This window comes from Choloepus didactylus, chromosome 4 (genome assembly GCF_015220235.1).
Source record: "Choloepus didactylus isolate mChoDid1 chromosome 4, mChoDid1.pri, whole genome shotgun sequence".
Lineage (NCBI taxonomy): Eukaryota > Metazoa > Chordata > Mammalia > Pilosa > Megalonychidae > Choloepus > Choloepus didactylus.
The window spans coordinates 41,920,273-41,944,685 of record NC_051310.1 but is presented as its reverse complement, the minus strand read 5'-3'; the positions used below and the strand labels follow the sequence as shown (position 1 = coordinate 41,944,685).

Genomic DNA, 24,413 nt, shown 5'->3' with positions numbered 1-24,413 from the left:
ATCCAGTTTAAGGTAATTAAGCTGTCACTGCAAACGAGAATGATTAGCTTCACCTGACTGCCAGACTGGTCTGCAGAGGAGAGCAGAGAAGCTACATCAGCCTGTAGCCATGGCAACTCAGATGAAATTCCAGGTGATTTTCTTGCCTGACAGGCTGGTGTCTATCTTTAGATAGCATCCAACCCAGAAAACAGTGGCCCCTCATTTCCCACCTTCCTTCAAGACAATGGCTTTGTTTCCCCAAAGCTATCTCAGGACAAATTCCCCTCCTTGTGAGAACTTTCCTGAGCTGTTCCAGCTCCCCTGCTCTAGCTGTGTTTTACTTGGTAGCTCCTGAGAAGGCAGTATCTCCTTGGAGGACCCCAGTTCAAGAGGGGCTGAAGAAACCCTCTAGATTAGCTTCTCATCACCAACTCCAAACTCAGATTCATTTCTCCAACTTTTTTCTCTGCCCACAACTGACCAAGTGTTCTCTCCTCTTCAGCTTTATAATCTCACTTAGGAGAGTTTTAAGGCAGTGGTTGTCACATGTCAGAATGCATAAAAAATCACCTGAAGTACATAACAACAATGCTGACCCCTGGGCTCCACTCTTACAGATTCTGATTCAGTAAGTCACAGGTAGGTACCAGGACTCTGCATTGTTAACAAACACCCAAGAGGTGGGTGAATAGGTGGACCAATTTTAAGAAGCACTGGGATATGGTTAGCATAACATAAGAAGCAGAAAATAAAGGATGTGACTGAAGAGAGTCCCAAATTCTTTGTAAGACTTGATGTTTGGGAACATTTAGACCTTGTATTAGAAAGACAGGCACAGGCAGAGGTGAGAGGGCTTTCTTAACTCTGAACTTCCTAAAAGACATAGCTGCCAGCAGCAGGCTCAAGCTATAAATGACTCCTCTGAGAACAGATGTCTGAGGAAATAAAAAGAGTTTGATGGCTTAGGAAGCCAGGAGGTCAAAAGGAAAGCCCTTAGAAGGCCTTTGGGGTCTTAATTCTGGGCCAATTCTCTCACCTTCTCTCTTTAAAAATGGTAATATATTATTAACTTTGTTCTCTAATATGAAGAGGAATCTGTTAATACTTCATAGACATTCAGAATTTGCTAACCTAAGGGCAAAATATTAATGGTGAGATGCTGGACCAACTACTTAGCAAGATAGTTCCTAGGTTCTAATCTATTATTACACCCCCCCCAGCCCCGCCCCCGGTTTTCATTTCAGGAATGAAAATCATAACATAGAAAGTCAGCTTTTATTTGGGCTCTGGATTTTATTAAGCTGAGGTAGACCATTCATTCCTCAAGCATGGAGTAATGGAACAAAACGCAGGACCAGGAGGCATGAAACTTGACTGAGTTCCCACTCAGCTCCTAGCTAGTTGATGACCTTGGGTAAAGCTCAACCCCCACATCTAACAAGTGAAATCAGATAGTTCTCCTCCAATCTTAATATTCAGAGGAAAACAAAACCTCCATTCCAGCCAACCAGTCTTCAGTCCTCAAGGAACTCATAGTTCAGAGCTGTGCGACCAGGCAGAGCAGGTAGGAAACCCAGCCCCACCACTTCACGTGGCTCTGGGCAAATGACTTCACCCTTTAGAGCTTGTGTTTCTCATCTGTAAAACTGAAAATAGTTAAATGACATAACCTATGCCTAAGCACCAATAAATGTGGGCTTTTCCCCTTTCTATTTCATTTCGCAGCTGAGTACTACAACCAGAAAATTTAACAGCCATCACTGAAGAGACTTTTGAACATCAGAAGAACTGACTGTTCCTATTATCTTGGTCCTCTTCCTTAAAATATCAATTTCAAACATTTGTGCGACTGTTCATTTCCTTACCCTGAAAGTCAACAATTCAGCAGTGAGGCAATGGAAAAACAATTTCCTGTTACATGTTAAATGTGGCTAGACATGCCTCTTTGTGGGGCAAGGTTCATGAGAAAAGGGAGGAGGGATGAGCAGCTTTCCCTCTAAGCCCAGGAAAAAGTTTAGCTCTGGAGGCTGCTGTGGAAAAAGGATGCAGTTTAATTCTTATTCAAACATCATCAAAATGGAAAGCAATTAAATAACCAGTGTTCTGATCTGCACAAGTGACCATGACATGCTTTATGTAGCAGCTCTAGGCCCTCTTGTCTCTTTGTGCTATTATACTAAATTTAGAAATTCATATAGATGAGCTCCTAAATTGCTATTTAAAGGGCTCTCCACACTTTCTAATCTGGCTTCCAAGCTCTCTGGGCCTGTTTCTGGCCTAACTTCCCAACCTGTCTCCTAGTCCTTCCCTCCACACACTCTTCACTTTGGCTGCACGTGATCATTTTCTGCTCCTATACTTTCCTGTTTCTGAGTATTTTTCCATAAGCACAATACCTGGTGCACAGTAGGTGATTAATCAATATTTACTGATACAATTAAATAAATAAATATTCATTCCCTCTGCTTAGAATGTTCTTCCTACCTTACTCCTCCCTTTTGAAGTGTTATCTATTCTTCAAAACCTAGCTTAAATATTACCTAAATAGAGATTATCCCAAGCAGGAAAAAAATCTCTCTGTCCTCTAAAGAACTGTAGCATTTTGTTTGGATCTCTTGTACACCTAGCACAGTTTTCATATCTTTATTTCTTGCCTCTCCTACTAGGTCATCAACTCCCTGGAGGACCTAGCACAAATGTCAACAATAGGCAGATCACAAATATATGGTGAATATATGAATAATCACTGGTCCTTAAGAAAAATGTCAGAATTTGATCTATCTTGCCCTTCCCACCTGTTTAACTGCAAAATGAAGCCCCTCTTTTGGTGAGTGTGGGCCTTCAGAGGGACAGAAGACCTGTTTTGGGTGAGAAGTAAGAAGCTGGCCCTGACAACAAGGTCCTTTCTCCTCTAGGCTAGAAGAAATGTGGCAGTAAAGGACAAAGACAGGTAGAAGGCAGAGTGAAGTGAGAGAGAAAAGCAGGTCTCAGGCTGGAGTAGAACATGGTGGGATGTGGCTCTTTGAACCACTGATATCCTCAGAAATAGAAGCTGAAAAGTGGAATTTTCTAAAATTGTAAGAAATAATCAGGTACAGACACAGGCAAGTCACTGTTAGTCTCCTCACTTTACAGATGGGAGAGAGACTCAGATTGCTGCTCAAGGCTGCTAAGATGCTGTGGCCTTTCAGGATGATGGTATAAGTGCAGATGAGGGCAGAAATTCCAAAAGACAGACCATGTTAGCCTTTCACTTGGCCTCATCCCTCCACCACCCTTCCTGCAATGCTTTAAAGCCATGCCATTCCCAACTAGACCATCAATGGGGAAGACACCTGAGAGAGAGCAGAGCTGAGAACTCTAGAGCTTTATACTTGCTCTCTCACTGTGGTCACCCATATTGACTTCTTGAGGTTTCAGGTAGATCTGCATGCCTTCTGGTGGGGCAGGGTTCAGATCCCATGGGAACCTGGGAGCAGTGAGCTCCCTAGTTCAGTATGGATAACTTCACAGGGAAAATATTTTCTTCTCTCTGTCCTCTGAGCACTTGGCTAGTTTCCAAACTATGACCTTAAGAGTAAGGACTTTAGTTGACTAAACAGTATCTGGGGAGACTTAACACAGAAACATCCTGTAAGGCACAGCCCAACAGGAATCTCTCTTCTAAAGGAGATGCCCACGCAGAGTGCTCCCTGAGAAAGAGAATGATGTCAACAAGCCTAGAAAGGACATGTTATGGTGCCAACCCATTAGTCATAGGCCAGTGGAGGGGGAAAAGCAATGCAAAGGATAGGGTTATTTCAATGAGTGCCCAAGAAAGGACTACTGAGATTATCAAACCCAGCAGGGGCATCAGGCTGTCCACTGCCCTCCCATTAACATGATGAATGTGGTAGTATACTGCAAAGAACAAAGGACAGGGCCCTATACTAGCTGTGTGACCCTGGACAGTTAATTTATAACTTAATATCTCATCATCTGTAAAAGAAAAAGTCAGTATAAATGGCTTAGAAGTGCCATTCTAGCCCTAATGGAAAATGTGTGCACCCATAAAAATTACTCCTGACTCACAGAACCAATGAAGCCTAAAAGGAAGTTGGACTAAAGGCAAACACAAATATTGAGTTTCACTTCAATGTTATATTTTTGATAGCTAACCTTTCCCACCAGATCCAACTTGGTTTACACTCATAGGTTTTAAAATAAAACAAAAACATGCACACACAGAAAAAGACAGAACAAGAGAAAATGAAAACAACCAAATCATCAGCAAACCAATTTTTTACGTTTTTTTCTCCCTGAAACCTCTTTCAGGTTTTCAATGTTATTTCAGGAAAACAAAAACAATTGAGGAGTTTTAACTTTTGGGGAGAATGCTACCTCTTGTTGCAAAAGTCATCACAGGGTCCTCAAGAATTCATCATTTGCCCTGAACCCTCATTTCTTTCTTCAGAGATGTGGAAACAGATCCAACGGGTTACTAGCAACTAGAATGTGAGTGATGGGCAATGGGCCATCCTTCCAAGGACCTAGGCCAGGCTAGGTCCCTCAGTTGAAGGCTATAGACATATTCCTTGGCGGAAGTGAGTTCATTTGGCCAATTTGCAATTGATATGAGAGCTTAGTATTCATATCCAAGTAGTCTCAATTACAATCACATGCAGTGGAACTTTGATATATTGAGACAATCTAGCTATGGTTCTAGGAGTCACTTAATTATATCTGTGCCACATTAGGACAGCCATTAATGCTAAGTGCACACTGATAGGATAGTGGTTCCCCTAATCTCCAGTTGAGGTTTAGAAAGCAGAATTCATCAGACTCAAGATGAAAAGCCATTGGAAATGTTAGTGGTGTACAAGGAAATATCTATAATACACCCTCTGTTTCTAGCCTAAAACCATTCTTTTAATGTTAATTTTCCAATATGTTTTAATACATCAAAATCACCGAGAATTTTAGTTGACCTTTAGTACATCCTATATAAATTGTTCCAGTGACTTTCAATTATAAACTGTAATAATTTACCTAAAAGGATAGAAAGGGACAGTATCTCACCTTAATAATCTTTTCTACACCAGAAGAGCAGATCATGTAGGTATGGGGATTAAATCGAACCTGGTTAACAATAGACCGATGCCCTTTCAGCACCATGAAGGCTCCGTTGACTACCCTACCAATGCCACCTGGGGAGACAGAAGGAAACAAAAATCAAACAATGCAATGGATGAATGTAAATAGGTTCCGATTAATGGCAGATAAACAGTGATGGAATGGAGCTGAGATTTTTTTATTAATTTATAACACCAGCAGACTGCTTAATCTTACAGATAAAGTTGCTATGGAAAGAGTGAAGATGAAATACCTCTCAGCATATGTGTTCTTACCAAGAGCCTTTATTTAGTCTTTAAGCATTGCCCACGCCCACCCACTATAATTCCATTATCAATGAAGCTAAAGCCACTTAAAACATTTCTCAAGTTTTTGATCCCCAATATAGAATCCAAGCGTTACCTTAGAAAAGGCCAGTCATGAGAAAAAGGAGGCTGAACTACTTGGGAACAGTTAGACAGCTGAGGCAGGGACATGCACAATCAGAAGTATATAATTACTTAAATGCACAAAAAGCACCTTTGATCCATTTGCCCTCAATTTCTACAAAATGAGGATAGCATAAAACATAACAGAACAAACAAAAACCGATAGGAAAATAACGGAGAGAATTCTCCTGCCAACCCCACCCCCGCCCCCCACAGCAGGAAGAACTAAGGATGAAGAAAGGAGATTTGGGTCATCACTTTCATAATAAGCAGGGCCCAAGTATCCAGAATTTGAATTAGTGAGTAGGACTTAAAGACCCTATGGGTGGATTAAAGTTAAGATGTTACTGATGAAAAGATGTGTTTTAAGGACCATCCACCATCCTGTAAGCTTTCTTCTTTAATGACTGAGAAAAGTACCAGAGGTCTGGAACTCACAGTCTAGATGAAGAGGTCATCACTTATGAACCTGAGATAATCTCAAAGGCTCAACTTTACTGATAAGAGTAATACACCTGCAGAGAACACACACACTCCACACCCAAATTCTGAATTTTACATAAAGCATGATCACTTCAGCACAATCATCAACAGGTCAGTACACACAGGCCAACCCATGCCCCTTTCCACTGGAAAAGTGTGAGGCATCCAGAATCAAACAAATGAGTGTTCATTTATTAATCAGTGACTATCATCTCAATTCCTACAAGAAGTATGGCACCATTAAGGCACAAATGATCAGCAGGCACAGTCTCTGCTCCGCAAGCCTCCATTCCTCTCCCACCTCCTCCTTGTTCAAACATTTGTTCCAAAAATTTCTCACTGTTTTCATTTCTGGAGGGAAAATGATTAAATAACACCCCTTCCTCAGAAATAGACTTCTGCTTTTGGTCACCTCACACATCTCTTTTGCCTCCTGGAAGATATCCCTCCTTATTGGCATGCCTGCATAATTTTTTATGACAGAAAGAGGTTTCATATTGTACTGATCTGCCCCTTAGTGGTGCCAACTTAGCCAGCTTTAGGTGCTTGCCCTATTTGGTGGGTACCAAAAATGTTCTTTGCCTAAATTTCCCCCATATTTGACATTATTAATATGTGACTTGCCCAAAATAGATAATGTATTCAAAGCTATTCCTATCTCAGTTCAACATCATCACATTTGCTAATAAACTATAAAGGAAAAGAAAGTGACTGGGTTACAAGACTGGTGCATTGTTATGGAGAAAAAGGATCAGAAAAGGTTAAGCACTGAGGTAGGGTGCCGCAGCAGGAACCCCAGGGCAGCCTGAGTGCACTGGACTCCTAGGGTGGGGTCGGCAGAGTGGAAAGTGGCCTGGGCCTAGTCAAAATAAAAATAAACTTGAGAGGATTAAGGAAACTTTGGGTTAAACCTGGTACCAATCTCTTGCTTATTCCTACTGCCTCCATGAAAAGGAATTTAAATGACTCAGAAAATTCAAGTGATATCTTCAAAGTCATAAAGTTAGAAAACAGCAGAACCAGGATTTGAACCTGAGTCTGTCTGGCTTCAATGCCTAATACCCTTTCCACCATACCAGCTGCTTTTAGAAGATGGAAGAGTTTGAATAGGGATGGAGTCAGAGGCTCACAACTGATTTCTAAATACTTCTGGCAGTTATTAAACAGGTTGGTTTTCTTTTGAAGTCCTATACTAAGATGAAAAAAAAAAGACTATCCAATGACCAATGATATCCTCAGTACAAGCTCTAAATTATCACCATAGAATGTTTCATCACACTGCTAATTCTGTATACTCCATGAGACCCTAGAAATAGGGTTGGATCTGTCCTATATACTCTTGCATAGACAGCACCTGGGGTGCAGTGCCCGAACTACAGCAGGTGCTCAGTAAATGTTTGTTGAATGGATAATGTTTGAAGAGTGGGCAATTTTAGAAAAAGTACCATGAAAGGAGGATAGGTAGAGGGTCTCATGTCTTAAAGAATCAGCTATCAAAGAACTGTAGTTTATCAGCAAAGGCAATCTTTCCACAAATGGTTACAGGGAATACAATTACAATAATTTTCAACTCTAAAGAATAATTAAAGGGTATCAATGCCTGAAGTTTCAGACCATGGAAAAACTGTTTCTGATGCTCTTTCATATATTGTGACCTCATCTGGTTTCTCTTCTTGGAAGCAATTTTTAATACTAGGCCTTTTCTGCTTCCTTCCACCCAAACAGTATCTAGGAAATCTGAAAGAAGAGAAAGTGAATAAAGCTAAGAGACTGATACTGAAAACAGGTACAAGAAGAATTTTTGCTGCCATTTATTTAAGGTAACCAAGGAAGTGTACACAGAATCACAGCAATGATTCCAGAGAAGTCTTCCATAGTTTCTTTCCCAGTTTCTAGGTTTCAAGTGACTGAAGGCAGTTTCTACTGTACAGTTTAGATATAATGATTTTTAGAGAATAAACTATTATTAGTTCTGGAGATTTGCATATATAAGATAGTTTCCACTTTAGTCTGAAATGTTTATAGTCAACGTGCCAGTATCAGTGAGAACTTGGGGTCTCTTTTTCTCCATTACTTAGTCAGACACTGCCAGTCATCAGCAGGTTCAAGATGGAAGGAATTAGGGAGTATTTTTTCCAGGAACTACATAACCTACAGGATCTCCCTATGAATCAGTCAGGGCCACCTCCAAGGCTGCAAATGGAGGTCCTAGGTGAGGATCCTCACCCCATGGTTTCCTTCCTAAACCACGAGCAAATCACTAATAATGGGTACCAAGGAATAAAATAGCACATACCCAGGATAAAGGACCCAACTCATCCCTAAATTTCTCCTGCTCATAGGAACAAGGCAAAAGAATCATTTATACATCTAGTTCAGATGTTTATAATTCAGACAACCTAAACGAAAACTGCCCTAATTTACTAAACCCTTCCTTAGAAAGACAGGCATACATACCTGTCTCATTCCTTTAAAAGCACAATCAGGAGTACAAACCAATGGTCATTTTCCTGGGCCATCTGCTATGGCTGGCTGGGCCAAACATGTTGCCACCACTTTGTAGATTTCTTTCACAAGTATAGGCCAAAGTTCCCATATATCCATCTTTCCTTTGGTTCAGAAGGGATGCTAGGGAGGTAGGGAAGGCTATAAATCACTTTATCTATTCTACTGCAGGGTCTTGGAAAAGAAAATGAGAGCTGGCCATCTCATAGGATTCTAGCATTAGTGACTCATTCAATACCTTAGGGGACCACAGGATCCCAGGAACACAAGTGATACAGAGAAAATACCTTCCTTAGAACCCAGACAAAGACCTTTCTAAAATGCCAAGTCCAAATGTCCTCAGACAAGACAAAGGGCTAAGCTGATAGGTCCTTACTTCCCTCTCCTTCCTTATCTATCAGTATGTCTTTTCACAACATTCAGCCAAGGGTTTCTTCCCTAAGGTGTCTCCAAGGACCAGGACACTATTCTCATTTCTTGTCAACTTTAGTCACTTCTATTTCCTGTCAATTTCATTCACTTCAACAAAGTCCTCCAAGAATGTCTATGTTTTCCACCCCAAAGTTAAAAGCAACCTGGTCAAGATTTCTGGATGCTTTGGTCTAATAGCAACATTTCAGTCATGCTGGGAAGTGATCCTCAATGGCACCTGAAACTCTAGGACACAACAGTTGCTTAAATACTTTGCACTAAAATCAATCACAAATGCAACCTGGATAAAAAACCAATATTAAATTTTCTTGTCCAAGTCTTGTAGTTTTTTTCCCTTTTCCTATTAATCCATTAATTAATGGGTGGGTCAAACACCTTGATGAGAGAAGAAGGAGAAACAATGGATAACACTGAGATTAAAGGGAGGGGAAAGTATGAAAGCAGTAGTGAGGAACCAGGAAGAGGGACCAGAAGACTGGAAAGGCCGACTGAAGACAAGAAATTAAGACAGCAGGAGATAAATTTACATTTCCAAGCAAGGGAATGCTGGTCTTCATGAAGAGGTTAAACAATCTTCCAAGATTGAGACGCTGAGACATCCAAAATGTTAAGATCAGAGTTAGGCATATAAGAAAGATTTGGTGAGGCTTGCTCTTGTGAAATTTGGGGTTGTAAATAGGAGGCTGAGCTCTCCTATAATTATGCCTAAGAGGCACCGCCAAGGAACCTCTTTTGTTGCTCAGATATGGCTTTTCTAAGCCCAACTTGGCAAATAAATTCATTAACCTCCCCTCCCTTGAGGGACATGACTCCCAGGGGAATGAATCTCCCTGGCAACATGGGTCATGGCTCCCAAGAGTGAGCCTGGCCCTGACAGTGAGGGACTGAAAATGCCTGCTTGACCAAAAAGGGGAAAAAGAAAGGTAACAAGCTGAAGTCACAGTGGCTGAGAGCTCCTAAATGGAGTTGAGAGGCTATCATGGAGGTTTCTCTTATGCAAACTCCAGCTAGACATCCCAAATGGTCACGGTATGCCATGCCCTTACCAAAAGTAGTTCCCAAATACCTAGGTCCCTACCTGAGATACTATAAAAGATTCACTCACTATGTTTTATCTTTCAGAAACTTAAGTCCACCAGAGTATTCCTATACCAGACAAGTCCTAAAACCCAGAGGCAACAGCTTCTTTAAGATCAACAATTAGACGCAGACTTCTTCCCCATACTATCGACACCCCCTTTCAATATGAACAATTTAGGGTGCTCATTGCCTATTCATCCCTGAATATGAAGAAAGAGATTAAGTGAGAGGAAGGGGTAGCAACAAACAAGATAAGATTTAACAAAGGTCTACGAATGCTGAAACTTTATATAATTATATATATATATTTGGATGCTGGGGTGTTGGAATGGCTGGAAGGAAGTAAATGACATGGTAGAACTGTAGCCTATAGCATCTCTTGGGATTTGCTCTATAGCTGCTTGTTGAATTGTGCCTTGAAGGGCTTCACCTTTCTGTATATACCTTGTATTGCATAATAGGGAAGGGACTGAGACTGTGGAACTGTAACCCACAACAATTTTTGAAATTACCTATATAACTGCTCGTTGAGCTGTATATTAAGAGTTGACGCCTTTCTGTAGGTATGTTATATTTCACAATAATGGAAATGGCTGAAGTTGTGGAACTGTGACCCAAGACATTCTTTGAAATTTGCTAACAACTTGTGAAATTGTACTTTGAAAGTTATCACTGTTATGTATATATGTTAAAGTTCACAATAAAAAACAAAACAAAAAAGAGAAGGATTTGACAAATGATTGTTAAATTGAAATTAGTAGAGAACACTGCTAACAATGGTATTTTAAAAACCCAGGTAAAACAGACAGGAGATTATGGTATAGGAAATGCTTTTGGCATTTCATGGGAGAACCATACCTGGTAGGTCTAGATTGAGGTATCAAGCAAAATCATGCAGAATTTAATGATAAGGCAAAACTGTGAGAAAATACATAGGGGGTGGTACTACTTTGTAGGAGGAGAAGCTGAAAAAATCAAATGTAAGCACTGTGACTTGGGTTGGGGAAAATTCAGCGTATGATAGCATGCGATATTCACCAAAGACCTCCACATCAGTGAATCCAATGGTTAATTTGGTCCTCATCCTACTCATCAGTAAGGTTCAACACAGTTCCCTCTCCCTTGACCCACTTTCATCTGCCTTCCCAATATCACCCTCCTCTCCTGGTTCACCTTCTGCTTCACTAGTCATTCCTCAGGGATTTCCTTTTCAGCATCTCTCTGCTTGGAATTCCTTAGGGCTCAGTTGTTGGTCCCCTTCTCATCACAAGCTGTACTCAGTTGCTTGGTGATCTCATCCAGTATCAAAACTGTTTATTCAACATCCCTACCAAGATGTCTAAAAGACATCTCAAACTTAATTTTCCAAAGCTGAATTCTTGAACTTTCTTCAAATCTGGTCCATCAGCAGCTTTTCCCATCTTAGTTGATGGTAATTCCATCTTCCTAGTTTGCTCAGTCCAAATATCTTGGAATCATTATTGACGCCTCCCTTTCTTTCTCCCTCCCTCATTTCCTCATTTCATCTGTCAGGAATAGTTTTACGTTCTAAATCTATCTGGGTTCCAACTACTACTACCTTGATTCAAGCCACCATCACTCTCCTGGATTACGTAAGACTCCTACTAGTTCTCCTGGTTTCTATCCTTTGCAGCCCACTCCCATCACCTATCCTCAACTCAGCAGACACAGCAATCTATCATGTCATTCCTCTGCTCAAAACTTTCTAATGCTCCCCATTTCACTCACAGTAAAAACCTACTCCATTGGACAGCATCCTGCCTCTCATTTAATTTCTATGACTTCGTCTCCTACTATTCTTCCCCTCCCTCACTCTGCCTCAATACATTGTTTTCTCAGACACACCTGGCAACACTGTTCTCACTTCAGGACCTTCACACTGGCTCTGCCTGAAATGTTCTTCCCGCATATATCTATAGCTAATTCCCTCACCAGTTTGAGGTTTTTGCTCAGATGTGACTTTCTCAGTGAGACCTCTACTGATTACATTATCTAGAAGTACATTCCCCTGACAGCACCCCCCACTCCCCATGACTACTTCCTATCTCCCTTACTATTTCACTTTTTCTTTTTCCACAGTACTTCTAACCTTCTAAACATGCTATATAATTTATTGTGTCTATTGACCATAGTCTTTTCTCTGCTAGAATGTATGCTCCATGAAGGGAGAGCATCTTTGCTTCCCTGCTGTGTCTCTGCTACAGTGCCTAAAACATAGTAGGCTTTCAATAAATATTTAATGAATGATTATCCATGAGTCCATTAGACTATGGAATATAAAACCTTCAGGGGGGAAAACAAAACAAAACAAAACAAACAAAACAAAACAAAAAAACCACTACCAATATCCATTCATGGGCCTGATCATCAAATGTGTGGATTATCCAAGAGTTTTTTACTTTTTCCTCTATCTTCCTGCTGCCAACTTTGGAAGTCTCTTTTATAGTATTTTTACTGTATTAAGAACAGAGAAATAAAGAGGATGAAATCCAACCTATCATTCAGGATCCTTTGAAATGCTAAAAGTTTCCTGATCCCCTAAAATCTCTTCAAGTCTCCCTTAATAATCTATTTTTTATGGGCCTTGGAGCCCACTTAAAAAAAAAAATTGTGGTTAACACATATAAAACATAAAATTTCCCATTTTACCACTTTCAAATATATAATTCAGTGGTGTTAATTATGTTCACAATGTTGTGGTACCATCATTGGAGGCCACACACACACACACACACACACACACACAAACATCCTTTTCTCATTCCCTCTTGGATTGGAAGTTCTTTGAACGTAAAGACATATTTGGCTATCGTTTCAGGATACTCAATAAGTGAGCAAACTGAAATAAATTCCCTTATTATTTTCTCTGGAACAATTCTTGAAGAAGAAGAAGGCTAGAGTTATCATCTGCCAAAATGAGGTTTTATAAATACTTTTTGAGGTAACCGTGCTGATTCGGATGTATTATGTCCTCCAAAATGCCATGTTCTTTAATGCAATCTTGGGGGGGGGGCAAATGTATTAGTGTTGATTGGGTTGGAATCTTTGGATTAGGCTGTTTCCATGGAGATGCAACCCACCCAACTGTGGATAATACCTTTGATTAGATTATTTCCTTGGAGGTATGGCCCCGCCCAATCAGCGTGGTTCTTGATTAGTTCACTGGAGCCCTATAAAAGGTCATAAACAGAAGGATCTCAGAGCAGCTGCAGCCAAGAGAGACACTTTGAAGAATGCACAGGAGCTGAGAGTGGAGCTAGAACACAACCTGGGATCAGCAGACATCAGCCACATGCCTTCCCAGCTAACAGAGGTTTTCTGTAAGCCACTGGACTTCCTTCAGTGAAGGTATCCTTGTGTTGATGCCTTAAGTTGGACATTTTCATGGCCTTCAGACTGTAACTATGTAACCAAATAAAACCCCTTTATAAAAGCCAATCCATTTCTGGTATTTTGCATAATGGCAGCATTAGCAAACAGCAACAGTAATTAAAACATTTCATTCTTGCCTCTGCTGGTAGAAGGGTTTACCGCTATAAGGGACAAGGAACTACTACTTTTCTTGGATGCATCTAAAAGAAATGCTCAAACAACTTACTAGCAATTCTGAAAGGCCTGAATGAACAGTCCCACGGTCTCCAAGTTTCAAACCATAAAGAGAAGTACCATGAAGGGTGCTGACAGTACAGAGAGAGTAGTGGCCACTTCCTGGGGACCATGTAGCCAATAAGAGTTAAGGAAAGCCATATGGGAAGAGCCAGTGCTGTCAGCAAAGCTCAAAGACTCCATAGGCAGCAGTGTTAAATTGCACAGTCAATTATACTGAGTTCTTCTTTCATCATCTGTACTTTGCATGTGCTGTAACCAACTACTTGTGAAGAATTAAACAGTTGTTTTTCCAGTTACATGAAGGAAAAAGCAGATGCCCAGACCCTAACTCACTGAGAGTGAATGTAAGTCTAGAAAAAGGAGGAGAGAGCATGCACACATATGCACACCCATGACAACACATTTACAGGTATTACCAGCCTACTTCATCAGCTTACTGGCAGAAAGGGTAGCTGCAGTGACATGGCAGTGAAACAGCATGTTTTTCCCCTCCATTCAGGGAAAAATTTATCATATAACTTTCTCCCTCTTGAACTGCTGATGTGTCAAGAGCAGCTTACATGTAAGAACAGTTCAATAGGCCATTCGGGAGGGCCCCAAAGGAGGATAACGTCTTGGCCTCTAAGGAGTTTTTAAAAAGAAAGTTAAAAGGGAGAAAGTTCTCTTAATGAGGAATAACAATCACTGAGTAGCTATTAAGTACCCTCACAATACCCTTAAGAAGGTAGATATTATTATTATTGTTGGTAGTAGTGTTATTATTCTCTTTTTATGGATAAAGAAACTAAAATTTCACAAGGTTAAGCAATTTTTCCAAAGCCCCTAACTAGAAAATGAATGGATCAGGAATTTAAACAAATGCTTGCCAACTCTATTACATTATGCTTCTTTCCACAGATAGTAAGGTCTTAGTATAGGGGAATATCTTGGGCACAGCAACTCCATCTGTGAAAACCCTAAAGCCCTTTCCAAAAAGAATTGGGGAAAAAGGAAGGGGAGGGCAATATGAATATTTTCAAGAGACAACCACCTCCTCTACACTTTGCCAAATCCATTACTTCCATACAGAAGTTACTAGGGAGAAAGTGCTTTGGTAATTGTGAAATCTATACTGATTTTATTATACACAGCAATAACAATGTCTTACATTTGAAAACACAGTTTTCAGAAAGGCTCCAAGTCTGTTAAATCATCTGATGATATGAAGCAGGTTGGGACAATTTACAGAAGAAACTGAGACTCAGACAATTACTTTCATGTAATCCGCTTGAAATCACTCAGTCAGCTCGTTAGTGGCAGCCCCAGACTTGAATCCAGGTATGATTTTAAATGTAATGCTCCTAAAATCTTCATGACCAAAAGGGGGATGTGAAAGGAAATGAAATAAGCTTCAGTGGCGGAGAGATTCCAAAAGGACCCGAGAGGTCACTCTGGTGGGCACTCTTACACACAATACAGACAACCCTTTATAGTTCTAATAAATTGAAATAGCTAGCAGTAAATACCTGAAACTATCAAACTACAACCCAGAACCCTTGAATCTTGAAGACGATTGCTGAAAAATGTAGCTTATGAGGGGTGACAGTGTGACTGGGAAAGCCATATGAACCACACTCCCCTTTGTCCAGTGTATGGATGGATGAGTAGAAAAATGGGGGGGGGGGGGAAGCACCCAGTGTTCTTTTTCACTTTAATTTTTCTTCTTATTATTTTTTTTGTGTGTGGTAATGAAAATGTTCAAAAATTAATTTTGGTGATGAACGCACAACTAGACAATGGTACTGTGAACAACTGAATGTACGCTTTGTATGACTGCATGGTATGTCAGTCTACCTCAATAAAAATGAATTTAAAAAAATTTAAAAAAATAAAAAAAATAATTGTAATGCTTCTTGCAACACACCACACTTGCTCTACATATAACTGCTGGTCTGTTTATTTTATCCTCACAATTATCACAAGAAACAGGTGCCCTTTCTACCCACTTCAGAGGTGTAAAACACAACTGATGGGCTTTTTCTTTGTGACAACAAAATTCCCAATTCATTTCTTGAAATGAGTTATTATTTGACATCAACTAAAATATTGGGCCTGGTCTTGCCAAGTGGCAAGCTTTACTGTGGGTATAGGTCTTATACCTTGAAATGATATCTCAGCCCATTAGGAAATCTTATACAAATTACTTAGCCAATTCAATTCTTAAAGTCAGTACTGTTTGTATGGTAAATACATATTCATTTTTCTAGAGTTTGTGTAGCAAAAAAAATTTCCCCATGATTGACAGTCTTTCTGAACAGGAGGAGTGAGAGAGAAAGAGATGCCCTTGCCTTTAGCTCACACTAAGGGCTGATCTCCTCCTAGTTCTCTCAGTATTTGGTACAGTCTGTAAAGCACACAGCAGGCATTCAATAAATGCTGATTGCTGTGATCTAGAGTCAAGTTCTGGGTATACAACACCAAACCAGCTTCCTCTTATTAGCCTGCCTGAATATCTTATATTCAACAGACATGCAAAGAGTGTGCACTTTTACTCTTTCCATAATTGTTTAAGACAAAGAGGCAGGAGGTTAGATTACAAGTTTCCTGACAGGCTTTTCTTCATTTAAGGATTCTGAGCTAGAACCCAAGGGCCACAGCTAGCCTGCAAATGCTTTGTTTGGCTTGCTGAACCTTGAATATTTTTTAAAACTATGAATTAATTGCCAACATTTAAAAATAGATTATATGTAAAAACTGGAGCACTGAAAACAGGATGGGTTGAAAGTCTGTATAAAGAGCAGTTACACCATCAGACTCCTCCCTCCAGCCCACATGGCCAGAAAACTACCCCTTCCCCACACACAGAAGCCTGAGGAGTTGCCAACTGGAGTTGACCTAAAGAGGCTTTGGACTGGGGGACATCAGGTATATCTGTGTCTGGGATTAAACACACAGCCCCATTCCCCTGCATGGCTCCTAGAATCATAATTCAACTGCCAGGCAGTTGATCAAAAGAGATCAAAGATTCCTCTTTTGGGAAATTGGTTGATTTGTTTAGTAGAACCTCAATAGAGAATGCCCAAAATTGAAAATTTGAAAAACACTATGAGCAGGTAGAGAAAGGAACTGTCATGTTTTTTAAAAAACAAGTTTTATCATATTTGATTTAAAAATTATGTACCTGTATTACTTTGATAAAATGAAGCACTTAATTATAAAAATAGTAAAAGGAGTGAAAAGAGACAAGAAGAATAAAAAGAAAATAGAAAAATATAAGAACAAGAAAAAAGAGGGTAGGTTCTGTCAAAATGGTGGCAGGAAGGCAGAAGCCCCAAATGAACCAAAGCTGGCTAAAAATAATACCAAAAGGTGCTTTAGTTACATCTTGCAGAGATGTACATTTTGCTACATCTTGCAGAGGAAGAGGATGATCAAAGGGACAGGCTGGCTTTGATACACTGATGATGTAACACTGAAAGTTAATACAAAGAAAACAAACCCCTCAACAATCAGTTACTAACTCCCACAAGAGGAATAATCATAAGGTCTGTCCTGAGGTACAAAGAAACCCAAGCAAATAAGGATAGGGCTCCACAACCAACCACAGCCCATGTGGAAACGATGAGGCTTCTAGCCAACTCCAAGTATAATATACGTAGGTCATGGGGTTCTGCGGCCTCCAAAAAGGCTTATGTGATACTGGGTGTACTTTCTGAAACACCATGTAGCACACTTATAATCAAAGAGCCAAAGATTCCCTCTAGCCTAGTCAGACCACATTTACTGAATCTGTTCAGTTAATCTTTAAACAGATTCACAGGAGAGAAATCAGTACAGCAAAGAAATTACACCTTTTCTTTGAGGAACTGCTAAATAAACTGGGGATACTATCTCTGGAGAAGTTCTAGAGGGGGACATGAGTGCTACCTTCAAATGACTAAAAAGGCTAATAAGAGGAAGGATGAGGCCTTCTCTTAGTAAACCACCACTGAGGGGACTACAGGGCAACAGAGAATGGCTTATCTAGGGAGGAACTGTCTTATCACGGGAGCTGCCCTAACGCAACAAGCATCCTATCCTGGGGGCGTCCTAGCAGAGGTGTAAGCTATTCCTCCTTAAGACTGTACTTTAATATATGTAAGTTATATCTCAGAAAAATTATTGTGGAAATGGGTATGTGAACAGAAAACTCTGAAGACTACTGATCTTGGCCAAATACCCATATAGTACTTGGATGCCTCTGCTAGAATGTCATGTTTCCATTTTCATTCAGTTAAGAGTATTTTCTTATTTTTATTGTGTTTTGTTATTGAGTTATTTACCAATTTTTCTTTTTGCTAAATTAAGGAATAAAAATGATATAGAAAATAGCATTAACGAATTTTTATAAGGTGAATACCCTGGCAACCACCACCACCATCAACCAGGTAAGGAAATGGAACTTTTCCAGCCACCCAGAAGGCCTATGGGCCCCATTCCAATTAGAGCTCCTTCTCCTCCCACAAAGTTACCATTATCCTGACTTCTATAGTAATCACTTCTCTGTATTTTTAAATAATTTTCCTTACCCAAGTGTGTGTGTTCCTAAACACTTTAGTCTTGCCTGGTTTTTATTTTATTTTAATCTGCCTTTTAAATTTCTTAAATAACAGGTTCCCTTCTCTCCATCCTCCCCTTTTCAATTAGAATGTATTTGTTAAAGAACATGGCCATCTGACTTACAGTTTCTGACAGTTTAGATTTTGTTGACTGTATCCCCACAGTGTAGTACAACATGTTCCTCTGTCTTCCACACTTACTGTAAATTGATAGCTGGATTATGAGATGTTCAGGTTCTGGATCAGATTCAGAGTTGTTCTATTTTGCAAGACCATAAACAGTGTTTTGTTCTTTCCTAAGGGGGCATATAATGTCTAATTGTCTCCCTTTTTGTAATGTTAGCAGCTGTTGATTCTCAATATTTAATTCTCTGAGGGTTGCTAGATGGTGGCATTAAAATTCTGTCATTTCTAAATTAACTAGAATATATCTGTAAAGAGAAACTTCTTTTTGTTTACTATCTCATTACCAGTTTATATTGGAAAATCAGAATAAATGTTTATTTTTCCTTTTACGTACCATTTTTCAAGATAATGAGTTGGTTCCCTACCATCTGAAGGTTTTTTCTTTTGTATCAGAAATATATGAATTTAAAGCAAATATTTGATAGGTTTCAATCCACTGGATTTATTATTCTCATTGAAGTTCAATTTGTCCCATCTTTGGCCAAAGGGGAGCCTCTTCAAGTTGGCTCCTGAGTCTTTTTGACATGATCCTAGGAGTCTTTCATAGCTTTCTTGCTATCAGGATCTGGAATCTGTCATTTCTCCAAGAAGCCCTAATTTTTTAGCCTCATTTTAAGACCACTAGGAATTCTTATTGCTAGTGGGCTGTTCATTATCTAGGCTTTTTCAGTAGCTAGAGCTAGGAAACAAACACACATGCACATATACATATTTATGTGCATAAACAAATATATATTCATTTATATTTTAAGATAAAAATACTTTAGAAGTTAATATTAATACTTCCAATTTGATTTAGGGTTTTTACTTAATCTCTTCGATATTATATCCGAATCGTGTATCTTTTAACAACAAGAAATCCTGTTCTTCAGGATACGGGGGATGACAGAGTTAGAATATCCTACAATTGCTGATTTGCTTTATGCTGCATTACAAACACAACAGTCTCAGAACAACGCAGCAGTACTCCACACCAATATTGTAACAGAAAAGTTAAAAAAAATTTTTTTTGCATACATTCTTCCCATTCTCTTCCCATCTTTTGGTTGTACTATGGCTATATTACCTTAGCATATAACCATTATATACTATACCTTTTCCATTTTAACCCTCCTGTCCTTTGTGTTATTGTTGTCATTTGTTTTACCTCTACAAATGGTAAAAGACAAAATTATAATTGTTGCTTTAAATAGCAGTTTCTTGCTTCCATCAGGGGCCATTTTTCTTCAGCCTTAAGGATTGTTGATAGTTTGCAGGACTGTTGATAGTGATGAATTCTCTGTTTTTCTCTGAAAATGTCTTTATTTTACCTTCATTTTTTAAAAATCTCAATTATATTTTTATACTCCCAAGTTTATTTTGAAAACAACCTTTTCTGATATGTATCCAAATGAATTTGAAATTACAGTTATCTCAAAGTACACAGAAATTACCTATATTCTCCTACAAATGGAAGAATGATAAAAGAACACAACATATTTTAAAGACTTCAACATAACAGAATTCTCTTTTTTCAGCTTTTTAAACTATTTTTTCCCATCTAAGCCAATATGTAATATTTGACATTTGGGTTATATGTGCATATAAAACAGATACATTAGTCAAAGTCAGCATAAGATGAAACAGCATACAGTGTCCTTTGTGGATATAAATATTCAGAGGCAAGGTGGCCCAAATGGGAGCAAAAAGCTGATTCCTTCATGAAATAAACTAGATAAACAAAAATTAATAATACTAAATATGTATTCCATAAATCTTCTCTTTCCTATCCTACTAACACACAAGTGTGCACTCTGGGTATGTGTGAATCAAAATTGTGAACTCCTATGACTAGGGATATCTAATTCAATGAAAGGTCCTGGGTTTAAAAAAAAGAGGTAGTATAGGTAAACAGAGGACATTTGTCCATCAAGGCATACATATCAACTTAATAAAGAGGTAGATTATTTAAAAGTCTCAATGGCCCAGATATTGATTTGGGCCTGAAAGTGACGTTTTAATTACTTATTAAGATCATAATGAACCATATTAGAATGCTAGCCATCACTGGATTGGTATCTTAAGGTTAAACACTAGAAAGAAATGATTGTTAAAAAACACACACAAAACATTATATTTTGTGGTTCTACTATTTTGTTTGTTCCACTATTTTTGTAATTGGGGCAAGATAAGCGGTCCAATTTGTTTAGGAATATTTAATGTAACCCATAAAAGTCTGAAATTAAAGATCTTTATTAATTCTTCTGCCAAACACAACACTGATTTCCACCTACAATTATTATTATTATTTTTTTTAACAGGGCTCTCTCTCAGGGCTGCAGGGTCTGGGCAGGGACGGTTCTCAGCAGCAGAGGGAGGTGCCCTGTTTGCATTTCCTCCTACAATTCAGGAAGGTCTGGGGTTGGTGGCCTTCAGCAAGGACAGTGTCCAGAGCAGATATGGCTGACTTGAGGGACAAAAGTTGTAATGATAGCATTTGTGAAACCATGAATCATTGTTTTGTGGTTTTTCTGGGCTATTGACTCAGCACCTATTGTCTTACTTCATTATTATATATCCACAAAATGTCAGAAAAGTCTGAGGGTTATGGTTTCTCAGCATGCCTGACAATTATACAGATTAACTGTTAGACAATAGAAGAGAAGGTGAGTAGCAGTATGTAATTATGGTTTTAATTTTCATTTACCTAAAAATCTTTAGCAAATATTATTATGCTTATTACACATTTGTGTATTTCTCTTTGTAAAACATCTATTCATATATGTTGTGTGTTCTGGTTAATATTTAACTATGTTTCTTCTGTATATATTCTGAACATAAGAACATTATTAGTTCTATGAATAGTGAATATTATCTTCCATTCCCTGGGTTCATTTTACTTTCATTAATATCATTTGATACATAAATTATATTAATTTTGACAAAATCCTGTTATGTTTTTGTCTGAATGATTACGCTTTAGTGCCATATCTAGTAAATTACTGCATATACCATTTTGTTGATGTTGCAGGGATAGGGGTTATTATAAAACACATAAACAGTGACAGGCATCATGATGATCATCTTGACAAATCCAAAGAAAGGCATTAAATATATCCAATTTTCCAACTTTTTATAACAATATCTTTATATTGTAAAGCCTATTTGTATGACAAATTTTGACAAATATATAATATAAAAATAAATGACAGTTTTTCACATTCTCCTGCGTCCTGTAAATTAAACATTTATGACCTTAATTATTTCCTACTACCTCCTTAGCCCAGTCAGTGTTGAAGAGGCATGATTGTTAATGTTGGATTTTGCAGGTTGCATAATAAGATAAACAATAAGTCAATTGAAAAAAAAGTTGTGGTCTTGAGCTATGCAGCCTTACACTTTTAACACACTGATTGACTAGAAAACCTAGACCATCACTGTAAAGATGTTAATCACTGTTGGGCTCCAGCAATGAATAGATGCAGCTTTACTGTGACTTCTCCAAAAATGCTTAGCAGCACCTCACACACTGCCGGCCCACAGTCTCAGAGTCGGAGTCATTCCCATAATAGGGAACTTCAATAATGAGTTGTTTTTGAGGATCATAGCTCACAAGTAGTTCAATTTTCACTTTGCAGTTTTTAACTTCACTATCTTTTCTATTCAAGTCTCTCAGATTGCTTTCATCCACACATAGCATATTATCAAATGTGGCAAAGCCCTCTTTGGTAACCTGCCAGGCCATGTGATTCATACGAATATTGGGCTTCTTCATCCAATTTTGCCCTCAAAAATCAGGAAGGTTTCCTATCTCATAAGTGGATGTTGTGGCACTGTCTATCCTCCAATTATCTGAAATATTCTGATCAGTTACAAGTTTTCGGAAAACTGCTTCTGCAATGGGTGATTGACAGATGTTACCCAAACATAAAAACAGCACCGACTTGGGCAGCTGTGCTGGCATCTTCTCAGGAGCAAAGAGAGGCCGAGAGTCTTACCTTCATTTTTGAAGGATTTTTTCCTTGGGAATAGAATTCTAGGTTGGCAGGCTTTAATTTTTTAAGTCCTTAAAGATGCCATTCCATTAGATTCTGCTTTCCATAGTCTGGCCATCAATCTTATTGTAGCTTATTTATAAGTAATCGGTTCATTTTCTCAAGCTGTTTTTGGGATTTTTCTCTATATCTTTTGTTTTCAATAGTTTGACTAAAGACATATCTGGTTGTTTTCGTATTTGTCTTGATTGTGGTTTGCTGAGTGTCTTAAATCTAGGAATTGATAAATTTCATCTGTTTTGGAAAATTCTCAGCTTTGATCTCTTCAACTATTGCTTCTGCCCCATCTTCTCTCTCTTCTCTTTCTGGGACTTCAATTTCATACATGTTGATCATCTCTGTTCCACTTGTCTTTTACATTCTGTTTTTTTCCATTCTCTTGTCTCACTGTCCTTCAATTTGAATATTTTTAAATGACCTGTCATCTATTCACTAATCCCGTCCTCTGTATGCCCAATCTACTGTTCAACCATCCAATAAATTTTTAATTTTACACATATTTTTCAGGTCTAGAATACCTACATGATTTTGTTTTCTAGATTCCAATTCTCTGTTGAAATTCTCTTATCTTTCCATCCATTTTGCCCATCTTCTATTTTCTTCATCATATTTATATTTAAAGTTCCTGTCTGTTAACTTAAACATCTGGAGAATATTGTAGGTCAAAACAATATTGTTTTTTCCTTCTTAATTACTGGCCACATATTCATGACTCTTAATTCTGGTTTCAGATCTCTCAAAGCTAAGAACCATTGGAAGCTTGTTGCAGGCCTCTTCCTCTAACTGGAGTTTCCAGGAGACTGCAGGGGATTTCATTTGGCTTTTCTGGCCTAGCTCCATTCCTGGGTATAGTCTTTTAAGCTTTTTCTAGCATGTCTCTATTCTACTCTAAACATTCTGTCCTTTGAAGGTTTTTAGCTTTGCTCTTTATCCTCCCTTCCCATACAGGTTCAAAATCTGGTATATATTTTTTTGGAGACAGGTCCCTCCCACCAGGGGAACTCTGTCTCCCAAATACTGCAAGTCTGTGGGAAATTTCATTCCACATTTTCAGCCCAGCTCCTAGCTTCCTATGCAACCCCAGCACTCAGTAAATGTACTGTGGGGAAGAATGACCATATGTTTGGGATACCTCTAGATTCCAATCTGTCGTATCAGCTATGCGGTCATCAAAAACTCTTCTGATTTCTTTTGACCAAAGAAATCTGTCTATGGTAGCCCAGCCTGCACCCTGTGCCCAGACTCTCAGATGCCCCTCGGAAAGAAAATAGCCAGCACCCTCTGCTTAGCTAGGAAGGGCTCGTCCTTCTTTGGAATTTTAGTTCTTGTCTACTTCATTGCCACAGCTCTCTTTTATCTTTTAAAATACAATTTTTGTCATTTGTTTTTTATAGTTATCGTGGTGGCGGTGACCTGCTTCATTCTATGTGGAGTCAGAAGTCTAACACATTCTTTTTTAATAGTCTGAAATTTTATGCCTTTATTCCTCCTTGAAATCATATTTCCACCTTACTAGCCCCCAAATTTCAACTAATATAATTTTATGATTGACAGTTTTTGATTGAAAACTATATCATATTTTCAGCAACAAAGATATAAACACAAAATTTTAAATTTCTTTATTTCCTGTGACCATAGGCTTTAACACATTTAAGTGTAAATTTTTTTCTCTTGGATTTGAGTTATTATAAACATTATTGGAACACAATTTCTCAAATCAACAAATATACTTCAAAGTTTTATAAATACCTATTACATATAAAAAGATTATTTACTGTAAGTGCATCCCTTAAGACGATAAGGGAAAAGTGTGGTTTCAGGTTCTGGTTCTTTGATTAAATGATACTTCAGATTTTTTTTGGTACTTTGGAAGTTTTTATACCTCAAGGCAACTACCATGCTAAGATTCAAATGGTCAGATTTTTTTTTTTTTTTTTTTTTTAAAATAGTGATGGAAGGACAAA

The 24,413-nt window shown here is 38.5% G+C and overlaps 1 protein-coding gene across 3 annotated transcripts in view; it reads right to left on the bottom strand.

The window, feature by feature from the left end:
• DCAF5 (DDB1 and CUL4 associated factor 5) overlaps positions 1-24,413 on the bottom strand; it is a 128,426-nt gene that overhangs the window by 5,926 nt on the left and 98,087 nt on the right. For all 3 annotated transcript variants that reach the window (XM_037832455.1, XM_037832453.1, XM_037832454.1), the window contains exon 8: positions 5,041-5,168. In XM_037832455.1, the coding sequence (XP_037688383.1) occupies positions 5,041-5,168 (128 nt within the window). The remainder of the gene's footprint in view (positions 1-5,040; positions 5,169-24,413) is intronic.